At 48.2% G+C, this 17,056-nt stretch overlaps 1 protein-coding gene across 4 annotated transcripts in view; it reads right to left on the bottom strand.

Annotated features, from left to right (window-relative positions):
• Positions 1-17,056, bottom strand: part of VPS13C (vacuolar protein sorting 13 homolog C) — a 5,236,720-nt gene that overhangs the window by 4,720,408 nt on the left and 499,256 nt on the right. For all 4 annotated transcript variants that reach the window (XM_069624493.1, XM_069624490.1, XM_069624491.1 and 1 more), the window contains one exon: positions 7,200-7,259. In XM_069624493.1, the coding sequence (XP_069480594.1) occupies positions 7,200-7,259 (60 nt within the window). The remainder of the gene's footprint in view (positions 1-7,199; positions 7,260-17,056) is intronic.

Genomic DNA, 17,056 nt, shown 5'->3' with positions numbered 1-17,056 from the left:
TTCCATTCACCTCTCTCTCCCCTGATCACTGCCGACTGTGCCTCCCAACACACTCCTCTGACCCCGTGTGATTTATGTTTGTGAATTTGCAGCTATTTTCGATGCGGAACTAGGCAGACTCGGCTCGTGTGATGTTTTGGAAGCATGTGTCGAGAGAGCACTGCTTGGCACAGAGATTTTTGGGGCCGCTGAGCTGATTGCGGAGGATAAATATTTCGCCAAACAAAGCCTTTGTGCCTTTTGACGAATGAGTCGAACCAGCTGAAGGGAATAGTTTCTTACCTGTAACTCCATTTCTCCAGCATTGGTATCTTTCATGGATTCACATGCTTAGAATATTCCCCGTCGTCAGGCTGGGAATCCCCGGTACATTATATAGACCCTTTCCCGTAGGAAAACTTTTTCGACGCTTATGCGTCCTATCCACCTCGTTTTGTATCATGCGTGCCCGCACCGTCAGGACGTCATGATATAAATACAGGACCCGCCCCCGCGCTCCCTCAGATTTCGGCCCCCAAAGTAGTGGGGTAACCGGTTTGCATGTTCAGGGGAGGCAGGTGGGCGCATGTGAATCCATGAAAGATACCAATGCTGGAGAAATGGAGTTACAGGTAAGAAACTATTCCCTTCTCCAGCATTGGATCTTTCATGGATTCACATGCTTAAAATAGATTACATAGCAGTACCACCCCCAAAGAGGAGGCGTGCATGCAAAACCATATACTTTCTTCGCAAAGCCCGTTCCCTATGATCATGTATACATCAGTAATCGTTAACATAGGAAAACGAACCACATACAGTCATAAATTCCACAGGATGCAACCCCTCAGCCGGGGCTTACCTTATTGGAATAGGTGTCGAAGCACCGCCTGTCCCATCCGGGTATCTTCGGCATGTTGCTGCGACAGGCAGTAATGGCGGGTAAAGGTGTGTGTAGCCGCCCAGGTAGCCGCCATGCAGATGTCCCCCAGAGGGACTCCGGCCCACAGTGCCGTCGACGATGCCGCTGCTCTAGTTGAATGAGCTCTTGGCCGTCGTAGAAGAGGCTTCCCTGCCCTGGAATGGCAGTACGAAATGGTAGATGACACCCATCTTGACAGTCCTTGCTTTGAAATGGCTTTTCCTCTAGCACCCAAACCATAGGCCACAAACAGCTGTCTCGTTTCTCTGAACGGTTGCGTACGATGAAGATAAAACTTGAGAGCCCTTTTTACATCCAATGTGTGTAACGTGCGCTCCGCTCCCGAGCATGGCTCCGGAAAAAACGTAGGCAACACAATAGAGGAGTGTTTATGGAACACCGAAGGAACTTTCGGTATGAACTGTGGGTTAGTGGCTAGGACTACCTTGTTCTTGAAAAATCGTAAGTATGGTGGGTCTACCATTAGAGCCTGAACTTCTGAAATACTCGGGCTGAAGTGATGGCCACCAGGAAGGCCAATTTCCACGACAAAAACTTTAGAGACGATGATGACATTGGCTCAAAAGGAGGCTTCATAAGAGACGTTAAGACCAGATTGAGGCTCCACTCCGGCGGAAATTTCTTCTCTGGAGGGAAACTCCGAAAGAGGCCTTTAAGGAAGTGCTTAATCAGGCGGTCGCTGAACAATGGTGCCGAATGCCGTTGACGAGTAAACCTGGAAATGGCGGCCAGGTGTACTTTTATTGACGATACCGATAGGCCCTTTTGAGCTAAGAACAGCAAGTATGGAAGGAGCTGTTCCGGCTTAATCGATTGCGGAGCCAAACCTGGTTGATCCTCACACCACTGACAGAAACTTCTCCATTTGTACGCGTATGAGGCGTTTGTGGAAGGTGCTCTTGCCGCTTGCAGGATACGCCGACAGTCCTCCGGAATCGTTAGCCGACCGAATTCGGCGAAGTCAGGAGCCAGGCCGTCAACTTGAGGCTGTCAGGGTCGTGATGCCAAACGACACCCTCCTGTCGAGACAGAAGGTCGGGGGTCTTCTGCAATCTCATCGGTTCCGCCACCGCTAAGTGTAGCAGGTCTGAAAACCACACCTGTCTGGCCCAGTACGGGGCCACCAGAATTACCCGACATGGGTACCTGAGGATCCATTGCAACGTCCTCCGGACAAGGGGAAATGGAGGGAATGCGTACAGGAATTTGTTCGTCCATGGGAAGGAGAACGCATCCCCCAGTGAGCCCTGCTGAGGCCATCTGCTTGCGTACTGATGGCATTTCCTGTTCTTCGTCGCGAACAAATCTATGGATGGATGTCCCCATTTCTGGAATACTTGTTGTAGTTGTTGGTCGTTCAGCACCCATTCGTGAACTTCGTTCATTTCTCTGCTGAAGGCATCGGCTTCCACATTTCTCACGCCTGGCAGGTGGAACGCCAAGATTTGCATGTTGTGTTGCAGGGCCCAATGCCAGATTTTCTGTGCCTCCGTCGATAGGGACCTGGAACGTGTCCCTCCTTGTTTCCTCAAGTAGAACATCGTAGTGGTGTTGTCCGTCATGACACGCACCACCGAGTCCCTCAGTTGAGGAAGAAAAGATTTTAGAGCCCATCGCACTGCTCTCAGTTCTAGCAGGTTGATATGCAGGGAGGACTCCTGCAACGACCACTGGCCTTGTACCTGTAACGTATCCAGATGAGCTCCCCATCCGTTCAGCGATGCATCCGTCACCACCATCTTTTGGAACTCCGGTTCCAGTAGAGGCATTCCTTTCGTTAGAAGAGTAGACACTCTCCACCAGCAGAGGGCTTGTACTAGTTGTTCGTCGACGACCAGTCTGTCGGACCAGCGACCTTGGCTCTGCACCCAACGGTCCGCTAGAAATTCCTGGCAAGGCCTCATAAACAGACGGCAGTTGCTTATCAACGGAATGCAGGACGACATGGTCCCTAGCAGGGACATGTATTTGCGCACCGACACCTAGGTACCGCATCTCCATTCCGACGCCTTGCTTTGAAGTTTCTGAATTCTTTCGCTGGATGGGCTCACCAGGCTTGTGTGTGTATGAAACTCCGCTCCTAGAAAGACCAAGGTCCTCGAAGGCTCTACGGAGGACTTGTTGAAGTTTATTGCGAAGCCCAGTTCCTGTAAGAGGGACATTGTGGCCCTTAGACTGTTTCGTGTTTGTTCCCTGGACGAACCTCTGACCAGCCAGTCGTCTAGATATGGATAGACATGGTGACCATCCTTCCTTAAATGGGCCGCTATAGGGGCCAAGCACTTGGTGAACGTCCTGGGGGAGGACTTGAGCCCGAACGGGAGGACCTTGAACTGAAAATGCTTTCTCCCGACGACGAACCTTAAATATCTCCTGTGTCGTGGGCGTATTGGGATGTGAAAATAGGCGTCTTGAAGGTCTAGTGACGATAGATAATCCATGCGTTGCACCGACCTGATAACCGCCTGGAGCTTTAGCATTTTGAATTTTAGGCTCTTTAGCCATTTGTTGAGTACCCTCAGGTCGAGAATGGGCCTCCATTTTCCATTTGGCTTCTTGACAACGAAGAACCGGGAATAAACTCCGTGTCCTTCCTGTGCCACAGGAACTCTCTCTACCGCTCCTTTTCGCAACATAAGCGCCGCCTCTTGTCGTAGGATTCGGAGGTGGGGCTGGGTCGAAAATACAGGCGGAAGACGTGGAGGCTTGTCTTTGAATTGTAGCGCATGACCCATGCGAATCGTGTCCAGAACCCATCGATCTGTGGTGATGCATTTCCATTGGTCGAAGTGATGAGAGACTCGGCCCCCCAGGACGTTCCGAAGGCCGTCATTGGTTGCTGGTTTGCTTGTTCTTCGTCGACGAGGGACCCGAGCCTCGCCGCCTGGAAGCTTGATAGTCTCTGCTTCTACGTGCCGACTGGGACGCTAGTCTGAACCCTTGTGAAGAGTACGAGGGCCTGTTAAATCCACGGTCCCTAGAGGCTCCAAAGCGGGAGTTTCCAGAAGCACCCCTAAAGGGGCGAAAAGAGCGAAAGTTTTTACCCGTTTGGAGGGCGCCGAGGGACCTAGCAGTATCCGTGTCTTCCTTCATCCCCTTCAACGCTTCATCAACCTTTTCTCCAAACAGGTGTTCCCCTTCACATGGCATGTCAAGGACTTTGTACTAGACTTCAGGACGGAAAGTAGTACATTTGAGCCACGCTTGTCGACGAAGTACTACGCCATGGTTGATTTGTTTGAAGCCAGACTCTGCTATTAATTGCGTGGTTCGAAGCCTCTTCGCCATCCCGCACCAGTAACATGGCTGCTTTCCGGTGTTCGTCTGGCAGATGTTCTAGGATAGGGGCTAGTTTGTGCCACATTTCTCTATCGTATCGTGACACGATCGCTAAGGAATTGGCTGCTCTTACCGTCGTCGCGCCGACCGAGAGCACCTTTTTTCCAAAGGCGTCTTGCCTCCTAGCCTCGCTTTCTGGTGGAGTTGAACATTTTTGCTGTACCCTGGCCTTCCTAGCCGCTACCGCCGACACCACCGAGTCTGACAGAGGTTGTGATGTTAGACATTTTGGAGTGGACTCCGGAGCTTTAAACTTTTTCTCAATCCGCCCCTTTATAGCCGGCTCCGAGAACGGATGGCGCATCGTCTTGAGACCTTCTTGCCACAAGTGGTCCAGAATTGGGATGGCAAATACCGATTTCCTCCTTTGACCCATATGGTCAAAAAGGAAACAGTCTTTCTTCTGCTCCTCAGGAATCAAGCCGAACTCGGAACACGCTTTTCCCATCATTGCATGGAAGGTTCCCACATCATCCGGAGGAGATGGCTGTGTCTGGCTCCTCGTAGACTCTACCTCTACATCCGAATTCCATGTTGGGTCCCTCGACGGTGACAGGGAAATGTCTGACCCTGAGTCACCCAGTATAGAATCGGACTCCGACAACTCACCCTCCTCCTGCGCTCGAGGACGATCTTTTACCGCCTGGGGAGCCGATGGGTTTTTAGTCGTCGAGCGAGCCGCACAAGTTTGCTCGTCGACGGAAGGTACAGAAAAAGGTGACGATGAAGTCCCAGGTTGAGGGATCTGCGTATCCAGCCGCTGCAGGAGCTTCTGAAGAGTATTAAGCACATCCAGAGACAAAACTGTCTGGGGGGTCAGTAACGTTGATGATATAGGTACCATACCCCCACTCGCACTCGTCGTCGTCGCCGACGTGGAAGGCCGTAAGCCCAAATCCGATGGCTGCAGAACCATGCCACCTTCTCCTTCCGCCGAGCAGGCCGTGTCTGGCTGCAGTAAGACTTCAGGGGGGATCGGGTCATAGACCTCTGGCAGCCAAGCCATAGACTGAGTCTCCGTCGACGAAGGAATCCCAACCGCTGCTGCCTGAACGGTAATAGGCATCGTCAATGACACCGAGGTCGACGAGCAAGTAGTCGTCGTCGAGCCCTTAGACTTCGTCGCTGATTTCGATGCCGACTTCCCGGCTGAAGCGTCTCAACTCACAGAAGACCTAGGACGGTCCCCTGAGGAGGATTTTGACAGCGCTTGCCTCTCCGTCTTAGATGAGGAGGAGGAGGGCTTTTTATGTGATGAGGAAGACCCAGCATGCTTCCCCTTATGCTTGTCCTCAGCGCGGTTTTCCGCCGGCCGTACCTTTTTCGATGGAGGTTCCGACTTGCTCCTGGAGGCCGTGGAGCCAACTTCCGAAGCCGGGTAGGCACCCGCTCCGTCATTAAGCCAGTCGACCAGCCTTCTTTTACAGTCCTTAAGGGTTTTTTGGGAGAAACCCTGGCATATCTCACATGTATCCGCTGTGTGGTGCGGGTGGAGACAGTAGATACAATCCATGTGGGCATCTCCTTCATAAACTTTTTTGAGGCCACATGTCGCACAAGGGCGAAATAACGCTTTTCCAGACATAATTCTCCAGAATTTGAACGTCGCCGAAGCGAAACAGAAAAAACAACCTAGTTTCCACTAGCAGTAATCACGAGGATCCCACTACTTTGAAAGACGGTTGAAATCTGAGGGAGCGCGGGGGCGGGTCCTGTATTTATATCATGACGTCCTGACGGTGCGGGCACGCATGATACAAAACGAGGTGGATAGGACGCATAAGCGTCGAAAAAGTTTTCCTACGGGAAAGGGTCTATATAATGTACCGGGGATTCCCAGCCTGACGACGGGGAATATTCTAAGCATGTGAATCCATGAAAGATCCAATGCTGGAGAAGTGTTTCCATATCAGATCTCTCCTCAGCATCACAAATTAAGCCTGCACTTTCCTGTTAGGCCTCAGATCACTCCGCCCCGGTGGGGTATTCGGTTGATGACTCAGCTTGCATCGCGTAGGCTGCCGACCATTTTGATCAACGATCCTTGACAGCCTTTGGATTGAAGAGCTTACACACTCGACATTTGCCATCCTGGTGGTTTCTTGGAAGACAATCGTTATATACGTGTGTCCTTCCAGGGAAACCTCTGGTTCCATGTAGTGCAAAATTTAAAAGGAGTTCTTTCCATGGTTAACGCTGGTGAACAGTGAGCCGATATATATTATGGAGGAAATGTACGGTGACATTCTCCTCTAATTGTATAAAGTGACATTCCCCACTCTCCCTACTGTGTAGACCTAAGTCTGAAGAGTTGTAGGCTGTTGTGCGCCAATCTTCCATAGCCCTAGAAAACAGCAGAGCTGTTGTCGAAATCCAGCAGGTACAGTCACGCACGGTCTCAGTAAGGAAGGCGATACAAAGTACTATTAGCTGTATTTTGATCGATGACTAATGCTCGATCACGAGCTACAAACTCAAAAACTAAGAACTTTTTGAAGTGTGACCAACCTGATGGCAGAAAAAAACAATCTGAGGACCTCGACGTGTGAAGGATCATTATGTCATTACTTGTCACGATAGAGATAGTATTAGAGTAATGCCCCGGTGATTTCCCTTTTCAAAATCAAAAAAGAAATCATGTAATACTATGCAAAACATGTGAATCTAATCAGATCCACAAGCCTCAAATATGTATACATAAATAAAAAGAACATGCAGTCACAATAGCATGATTTCATACAGTGTTACGTTCTGTGCAAATGATGGGAATGAGTTAAAAGATACTTCTTTATTTTAATACTCATCCAGAAGCTATTGAAAAGGCTGTATATTTTTGCCTTTTGTCTGCCATGCACAACATTTCACTGCATTCACATTTCACATATATATTGACCTGTACTTTATTAAAAAGGAAAATCTAAAATTATAGAACAATTACCAATAGACTCAGTTCTCCCAGGGTAACGCCAAATGAAAATGGCCTGGTTGGATCAGTCACCTGAAAGAAAAAGATTTGAAAAATGGTTTACTCCAGACCCTCCCTTCATAATGTGAATATCTAAGTAGGATAGTCCATTAACCTATGATAATATTTAGATATTTGATCAACTACTACACCAATGTAACACACTGCATTTCAATCACTGAATGTCTCTGCCAATGGCCAGAATACAATTAAAATGTTTGTGCGACATGACAAGGATACAGGTGGCTGTTGGTAATGGCCAAGAAGTGCATGTGCGGAGGAACTTCAAAGAGCAGAAAAAATGAACCACAAAACTAGAGATTGAAAAGCTAGATGTAAATGTATCAAAACAATAGGATTGTCTGTATTTTTGCATATACGATCAAGTATGGATAAGGTCAGAGGAAATAGGCACCACAAGAAGGATCCTGTGGCGAGAAAAGGAACTTCAAACACAAATGACCCACCTAACTACTGATTCACCAGTTCGAAAGATCTAAGACAGATCCAACTAGCTGGGAAATGTAGACCTTGATGTAGAAAGGGCAACACAAAGACTTGCTTTGTAGACAGTGAAAGCAACTACAGAAGTCATGGGTAACCATTTATACATTTATGTTAAATATGTCCTGTAGGCATCAAAATGCCTACAGCAAAACAACTTCATACGAAGATAAACCTAAGTTGGAAGTTTCAGCCCAAGGAGCCAAGTTCACCAAGACTATACAGTGCGGGTTAATTCCATCAATATGAGGGGCTAAGGTATTGCTTCAAACACATCCTAAACTTTGAATGCTTTTTTTCATTACTTAACATTTAGGTTGGGGATTTTTTTTTATGGATGCGTTTTGGATTTCTAAGAAGATCAGGTTTGTCTTTGGATGTATAAATCTTTAAAATGGGCCTATAGCTGTCAGATGGCACAGAAAACAAGCATGTCTCCCCTGGTTTTCCTGAGTTATGTTATTTGGCATTTATATAGCACTCTATATATCATTGGTATGACCTCAAAGCGCAGGTAGGTTGAACGCCCTCGGGGAACGTAGTCCAGGTCAGTTGAGAGGGTAGGGTGTCGTAGGGTGCTTGGGTGCACCAGTTATCTGTGCAGCTGATGCAATTGCCTGATGGTAGCTGTATCCTAGCATGGTGGTATTGATATTGGTTGAATGTGTGTAGTCTGGCGGGTGGGCAACAAGACTGTGTTCTGGCTGCGTTGGGCGTGTAGGACGCTTATGTGTGCAGCTAGGCCGGTTTGTCATGGGAAATAGCTGCGCTTTATTAGAATGATGAGGTTTTCATGGGGTAATGTTCGTATGTGAGCAGCTAGGCCGAATTGATCGAGGGGTGTAGCTGCACTCTAATTGTGTGATGGTGTATAGAGTATAGAGCAAGCATAGTGAAATGGGAGGAGAGTGTTTGCCTGGAGTTATGATCTAAGGAGATCGATATTCCGCATTTCAGGCATGAGGTTACCTAATAGCTAATTAATACGCGTATTCAGTGATGACATTGTTCGGTATCTTATTGAGCATTAGTTATCTGGTTGCTGGGGTTCAATCGCTTCAGAAGGTCATGGTTGGTATTATGGAAAGAGACACGTTTTTAGAGCTTTGTGGAACGTCATAGTCTTGGGTGTGTTGAATATGAGGGGAAAGCGAGTGCCACAGAGTTGGGGCCAAGGTTGAGAAGGCGGATCCTCCGTTAGAGGTTGGAATCACTAGAAGGAGGGCAGTGCTTGATTTTAGCTTGCGGGATAGGAGGTATGGTTTTATTTTTTCTTGTAGGTATATTGGGCCGGTCTTGTGCACTGCTCGGTGAGTGATCTAAAGATAGGCAATATAGGATGGGCAACTGTGTACCCATTCAAGGGCAGAATTAATTTGAGGAAAATATTATGAAAATGCCCCAAAACTGGGTAGAGGGCTTTGTGATATGGAGTGGTGAGAGGACTTCAATCAGAACGTCCGAAAATATAGGGACAGAATGATACTTGGTAGACAGGGTTGCTAGAGGAGATGGATAGGCTTACGGCACCAATTGTGAAATTGACAAATATGGATGGACACATGGGAGGTAGCAATGTATAGATTTCCTGTTTGTCGAAGAGTATCAGCAAGGTTCTGAAGGGGTGGTGAGAAGAGGGGGAAGTGAGCTTATCCCAATTCCTCTATGATGAGGGTGCAACTGAATCTCCAGCATGGTGAGAAGGGTGCAGTTTACTGAAATTGGCAGAGGACCCAGTGTTTAAAGTGGCTTTTGAAGATGAGATAAGGCATTTTAAAGTGAATGAAGGGATGAGTGTTAGGAAAGATTTCGTAATTGTAGGTAATTTTCCTTCCATGTGGCAACCCCTAAACTTTTTGCTGTTGTTTTTCACCTTGTTCTTGACTTTGCCAGAGAAGTGCAGCCTTCTGCTGCACTCCTCTGGGCTTTCGCTCCTTTTCTTACGGGGAAACTGACATGCCCTTAAGACAGTCAGTACCGGGGAACGCTGTTTCCCGTAGTTTCTTTTATCGTGTTGCGGCTTTCGCGCAACATGACACAAGAGGGCACTGTAAGCTAAGTTACAGCTCTCTTGGGTCTCTAGCCTTCTACAGGCCCTAGATACTCTTTTAGGATGGTATTTTGATCGGTGCAAGTCATCCAGGGACTGGAATGGTGGCAGCGATCGTTTTGTTTATTTTGAGCTCCTTTTGGCGTTCTGAGCACGTTTTTCGCACTGAACCCAAAATGGTGGCCTGGCTCCCAAAATAGCCAGACCACGAGGCTCCTTTGTCCTGTCCACTGACCGTCTTGCTCCGTTCACCTTCCCCAGGTCGAGCGACCCGGGGCCTTCCTTATTTGGGCATGTACTTTCCCGCGAAATGTGGTTGCTTTCGCGGGCTTCTACATGTCGTTTGTGTGCCTCCAGGGTGTGGGCTGGGATGTCTGGTCCCAATACACATCCTGGGTGCCAGAGAGTCTAGGGTGGTGTGAATGCCTGGGACCACCGTGGTCCGTGATTGGTCCACGTATGGTATGTGTGTTGATGAGCGGATCTCCCATTGGCTCCCCTCCGTTTTGGCGCGAAGGGAACCGTGGATAAGAGGGGGCTGGAAACACCACTACCATGTCGATCTCCTGAGTTCTCACGAACGAAGGAATACAGGAGCCAAGTATCCTGCAACCAAGAGGCTGGACCGAGGAATCGCTGGTGACCCGCTGAAGAACTCCTCCTTTGCACTGCTGTCGTCCTGTGAAACCCTTTCCTCCTTTGATCGAACCAGAAGGCCTGTACTGGTGCTTCGACCTTTGGAATAGCAGGAACAGCTATTCCCGGCGACTTCATCATCTCCTGCCAAGTAAGCCTTCGGAAGTGTCTCTGGGCCATCCAGTTGACTGACCAGCTTACAAGGGAGTCCTGCTCTGTAACCGCCGCCAGGTTGTGTTGTATTTCGAGTCCTTGTCACTCTCCCACGCTTCGTACACTTGGCGTTCCCAAGTCTGAAGGGAGGAGTGTACATTTGGCTCGGATACACACGGCCGCTCCTTTGTCCTGCTGCGGCAACAAACTGTGCTGGTTTCGTCGATTGGGACGTCTTTTTGCTCTACACGACTACGAGGCGTTCCCTGCTCTTCTGAACCTGCCAGCTGCTGAAACTAACGTGGCGAAGCCTGGCTCTGCTTGCTTCGGGGACCGGTGAGTAGTTTAGCTAGGATCTGGTCGCCCTCCTGCAGTAGCCCATTGCTTTTCCCCGCTGTGTAAAAACAGCACCCTTTTGTCCGTACTCGCGCTCTGCTTCTGCTCGCTGTGGAGGCTGCGCTTGAGTTGCGGAACCTGTTCTTCTGCTGTGCACTAACCCGAACTGCCTGACTTCCTCCGAAGAGCTTCCCCTTTTGCCCGTTGGCACCGGCGTGGCAGGTACTTTGAGCACAAGGCTCCACTCTTCGCAGGGCTCGGACTTCCATCTAGTTAGGTGCGTCTGAAGGCGAACTGAGTCTAAAACGTTATCGCACTGCCTGTTTTCCTTCCCTTTCAGGTGGACTACACATTTCGTGCATATAACGCTTGCGACTGTCGTATTTGTATATATATTGTGTTGATATGGTATGTGTTGGCTTAATATTGTGATATTGTGATTTTCTCGCTACGGTCGTTGTTTTAAAGGCCTTAAAATAAATGTGTATATATTTTTGATATAACAACTGTTTGGAGTAGTTTGTAAGCGCTCTTGCTTTGTGTGCTCATTGCGGGCTTTCAGTCACCCTCACCCCTCTTGAGACCTAGTCTTGACCGCCGCGATCGCTACCTTGATTGGTCTGGCTCGTCCAGAGGTTACCCTGTTCCAAGTAATTAGGTTGGCCTTCTGAACTTCTGCGCCACCAGGACAGAGTTCAGAAATCCGTCTTAACAATAAGGAAGAGAAACTCCAGAATGAAAAGGATTCTAGATGATGGTGGGAGATTGGGCAGGCTGAAACCAAGCCTAGGTCAGAGAAGTCGCCAGAGCAGGGACTGGGGAGAAATGCAAGGATCTGTGATGGGAATTGAACAACCTGTTAATGGTTGACACCTACCATTAACAGTCTTTCCCTTAATCAGAAATACTATGAAAATGGAGAGATGACAGATCCCCTGGCAGCCCAAATGTTGAAGAAACAAAGAGCTAAACACACAAGGTGATGGCTGGAAGGTTTAGGATAAACCTCAACCTCTTTATTGCTCTGCAGAGCCCTCCAGACCATCATTCTTCACCTACCAAGCCATCAAAGAAGGGGACAGACCATATGCAAATCAGGCTTGGCCCATATGCAAAGCAAGCCTGAACTGCTAGGTCACATCCCTTCTGAACAAGACCACAAGCGTCCCCAGACATGTTTCAGCCAAAGAGCTGACAGGACAAGATGGTGTTGAGTAAAAAAAGAAAAATTAAAAATAATAAAAATAAAAATCGATGGATATATCAGTGCTCTTTACAAAGTATTATGCAAATTGTATTCATCTGATCAGCAGGTTGCAAAGGGGAAGACATAGGCAAATTTGGGCTCAGTACAACTGCATAGGGTCCCTGAGGGGTTACTCTGAGCTAAAAGTAATTACATGCCCCTGGTAATGTTCTTTCTACTGGATGTTCCTCCGACGTACTCATCATTTTTTTTTATATATATACTCTGATATCCTGCTTGCAGCTTCGAAAACGTTCACAGCAGAGGGCACTGTGCGTCGCCGACCCCATGTTTGACGGCTTCCATCCACTCTCGACTGATGTTGGCGTTTGTATAAATCGCACGCACAGCGCCAGTTGCATCAGGTCATGTTTTTACTCTCAACAGCACAGCCATCTCAAATACTGAAAAGTCGTGAGCATTAAGGTGTAAATCACAGAAAATTCTCCCAGATGACAGAGGGGCAGGTTGGGAGGGTGATGAGCAATACATGAGACGAACATCCAGTAGAAATAACATTATCAGGGATAAGTAATTTGGTCTTCTAATGGATTGTGTCCTCCAACAGATTCCCCATCTTTGATAGACTCCCAAAGCAGTATGTTGAAGGAGGAGGGAATAGAGAATATATTTCTGATTTATGCTATATAGAACAGCCCACCCAGATTTAGCGTGCTGACCCGATAAAGAATCCAGGCAATAATGCTTTGTGAAGTTATGCAATGAAGACGGGATGGCAGCAGAACAAATGTCCGGCACACCTCTCTGAAGTGCTGAGGCAGTAGCCACCCCCTCCTGTGGAATGAACTCTCAGACCTTCTGGGACTTTACCAGCCAGATTGTAACATTTGTAAAATGCACAGGATAATCCACCAAAACGAGAACTGTTTTGTCACTGCATGTCCCAGCCTGTGACCAGCATAGCCTACAAAAAGTTGGTCATTCTGTATGAACTTAGAGAGTCTGTTAATATAAATGCGCAATGCTCTCTTGGGATCTAATCTGTGAAGACTTTCTTCATAGGAGGATAGAAAGATGGCAAAACAACCTTGTGCAAGGTGAAACTCCAAAACCACTGCCAGTAAAAAAGGACAAACCCGCAAAACTACTTTATGGAAGATAGTGAATGGTGGTTTAGACAACAGAGCCTCAAGCTTGCTAACTCTGAGAGATGAGGTAATAGCCATTAGAAACACGTTTTTAAAGAAAGAATCTTGAGTGGACACAAATGAAGAGGGTCGAAAGGAGCACCCATCAGGAAACAAAACCAAACTGAGGTCCCAAACCGGAACAATAAAGGAACCAGCGGAAAGATATTAGTTAACCCCTTCAGGAATGGGATGACAATAGGGAGTTTGAAATGGGAGTCCTGCACCGGCGAACACTTCAGAGCGGACAGCACAGCCAGATAGCCCCTTGCAAGAGAAACTTGAAGCCCCTGATGGGTCAGATGCAAATGAAAAGATTACACTGATGGTGTGTCACATGTGAATGGGTCTATTTTCTGGGCTAGCTGAAAAATGTGTTCCAACGGCAGGAGAACAGAGACTTTGTTGCTGGCCTTCTGGCCGAAAACAGCACATTCATTACTGGATGGTCCCAATCTCTATCTCAACCTCTCAGAAACCAGGAGTGAAGGTTCAGGTTTCTGATCTATGGGTGGAAAATTCAACCTCCTTCCTGAGTGAGCAAATCCTCTCTCTGAGGAAGACCAGCTGGAGGGCAGATGGACTTATCCAGAAGTTCTGGGTTCCACATCTTCCTGGCCGAATCCGGAGCAACCAGGATCATTGACATCCTGAATTTTCTCAACTTCATGAGACCATGAGGAATTACGGGGACTGGTGGAAATGCACACAAAAGTGGAAACTCCCATTATGCAACAAAGACGTCTCCCAGAGCTCCTCTCTAAGAAATTCTCTGGTGGAGAACAGGTTGCACTTCCTGTTGACACTAGATGCAAACCGGTGCACTTGAGGGGTCCCCCAAATGGTAAAAATCTCTAAAGACTTCCTGAGCCAACTCCCACTGCCTGCTGTGAGAAACCTCGGGGTATTATTCCACATAGACCCTGAGAATCCTCTATTCAGATGGCCTGGGGAGAGCCATCGCTTTCGGATCCCAAACCTGCGGGTGGATGAGTAAAGGAGGATTGCCTGGGTAGGGGAGTCCAGGGTTAAGCCCATGAGAGAACCCCGGGTAAGACACAGTATCCCAAAGGAACAAGAAAGGAAGAGGAGGAAGTCCTGGCGCCTTCATAAGATATGCAAGTTCCGCTGTCCCTGTTCTAAAAGGGAGGCGAGAGTATTGTACCAGAATAGAAGCAGGCAATGCAGAGGGTCCGAAGAGACAAAGGTCTGACTTTGACCTCAAAACCTATTTAAGTTCCCCTATTTCAGAACAAAGGGTGTACTGTCAAGATCAGTACTTTCATGACAGAGTACCAGCGGCAGAGACTAACCTTAAAAAAGGGGAATCACCCAAGTTGTATAAAAACAAAGCCAGGGGACTCCCTTTTCTCCAGTTTCAATTGTCCCATGATTATTCAACCTACAAACATCAGTTTCAATCTCATTCCATCCCCCTACCCATATCCAACATGTACTGAGACGAGGAAAAGGCAACCAAGAGTTATGAAGATTACCCATAGGAACAATATTGTGAAGGGAGAGGCCTACTACACTCCATCGCTAGGCTGTCTCGTTAATAGAGTCAGGCAAGGTCAGGCACCAGACATTAACCATACACACCTGACTTCACTGGACTCCATGTTAGGGTATAAAAGGTGTGGTTCTGCCAAGAGAAGTAAGCGAGCTGGGTTGCTGGGTGGACCGTGAAAGCCAGGCCACAGGAGGCTGCAGCTGTAGGAGACCGGAGGAGAACGAAACGCCAGGACGCTGACCTGGTGTGTAGAAGGGGCTGCAGGGTGGCCAGGGAGCCATGCCTCCAAGGAGCTGGATTGGGAGAATAGCAGCCTGCTGGCTGTGTCCAGTTTAGTGCTCGTTCTTCTCTGACGGGTGCCATTCCCAGGGGTATCCTAAGGGCAGATGGTGAGAACCCTGACCTCGTTCCCTGAGGAAGCTGGCTGCCATAAGGGATACTTGAAAAGCGAGAGAAAGTAAGAGAAAGTGCACTATCGGAACAAAAGCAGAAAAGGCAGAAACAGTAAATTGTGAACGGAAAGAAAGAGGGTGCAAGCGACCTGACGAAGGAAAGGTGAGAAGGGTGTGGGCAGCACGAAGGAAACAGAAGTGTGCACGGCAAAGTGGAAAGTGTGCAAGAGGCACGGACAAACGAAAAGTGGAAGAAAAACAAGTACAGAGTGAAAGAGGCACAGGAAGGAAAAGGTGCCAGAAGAAAAGTACAGATTGTAAGGAGAGACAGAAAATCAGAGTGGTCGCACATGGGATGAGAAAAACCCCTATGTTCTCGAAAGTCTCTGATATTGCCCTGTGAAAGAACTGTGCTGTGATAGGTACATCCCGACACGGTGAACTAGTGTTAACTGTTCGAAACAAGGGCCAAGGCTTGGGGAAGGGGAAACCCCCCAAGCGACCTAGAGACATCATGACCTATATTCTTTATATTGACTTGCTGCAAGAGCCCTACCTGGAAGATTCCGAGAGCACCCCTTTAGCATTGAACTATTTTTAAACTGGCAGAACTAAACCCGGCATTAAGGCTACTTGACCCACAATATTTCTTTAGGAAGACCAAACATCACATTTGTTTTAAGAGTGAGGGCAAGCATAGGTTTTGACACGGACAGACTTTGGTTTTGGACTTACGGACATCAACGCCCCTTAGAAGCATCAGTTGAGGGAACAATCCCATTAGAGTTATGGCCAGTTTGGCATTACACCAACCCTACAAAGTTTTATAATAAAAGGTTTTCAAACTGTTGGTGGGAGACCTGCTATGAGAGGGTAGACCAATGGACTTTGGTATGCTCACATCTGAACTAGGCATACATGTAGGGCAGCACATCACACACGCAGAGCTCCTCACTGAAGTGCGGCAGAGATGGCCGAGCACAGATGGGACACTATAGGAGGATGTGATCATAGAAATATTTTATGATATTTCGGATGATGGACATGCAGTGTCCAGGATATACGAATTGTTAATGTCACGGCGGAGGATAAACTTGGACAGATCAGGCGCAGCTGGGAAGCAGACGTGCAGGAGCAATTTACAGATGCAGCCTGGGGTCGAGTGTTAGCGTATCACAAGAAGGTATCCAGAAACGCAAAGCACCAGTTGATTCAGATGCATGTCACTCAGAGCGCATTTAACACGGAGGAAGATCAGCAAGTTTAGCAAGGCGACAGAACAGGCCTGTCTGAAATGCGGTGCAAATAACGCAGATCTGATGCACATGTTCAGGGTCTGTACGGAAATCCGTCATTATTGGGAAGGGATAGCTTAGGCCTTGGCCAAAGCAGGTAAAACATTGGATACGGGTTCTCCCGCAGCCTGTCTGCTCAGCATTTTTACGTGCCTGAAGCAGGCGAGACATGTTAGTAAGTTGAAAGACCTAGCATACATCTTGGCAAAACGTAGGATAGCAATGGGTTGAAAATCACGCACAGGGACTGCGCATGCGCGCAAGACACATGCAGAGCTAAGGAGAATGGCTCCCAGCGACCGCTACATTCATCCTGCGAAAAATCCCCTTTTTATTGAATAATCCCACCCCAGCGGCACACGAGAAGCGGTGGATAAACCAGGGAAGCACTGGCCGCAGCTCTGGGCAGAATCAGAGTGGGGGACGTGAGCTTCAGCCCGAATCTTCCGGCTGGCGGGCTGCAGCCATTGTGGCACAGGCGTGGCTGCTGCCCACCCCCTCCCCCTCCACGGCATGGCGAACGCAGAGGATCCTGTTTGGGAGGAGACGCCGGATCA

This window comes from Ambystoma mexicanum, chromosome 11, assembly GCF_040938575.1.
Source record: "Ambystoma mexicanum isolate Mex_15411 chromosome 11, UKY_AmexF1_1, whole genome shotgun sequence".
In the NCBI taxonomy this organism is placed as follows: Eukaryota; Metazoa; Chordata; class Amphibia; order Caudata; family Ambystomatidae; genus Ambystoma; species Ambystoma mexicanum.
The sequence above is the reverse complement of the archived record's forward strand: the minus strand, read 5'-3'. Positions and strand labels throughout refer to the sequence as shown.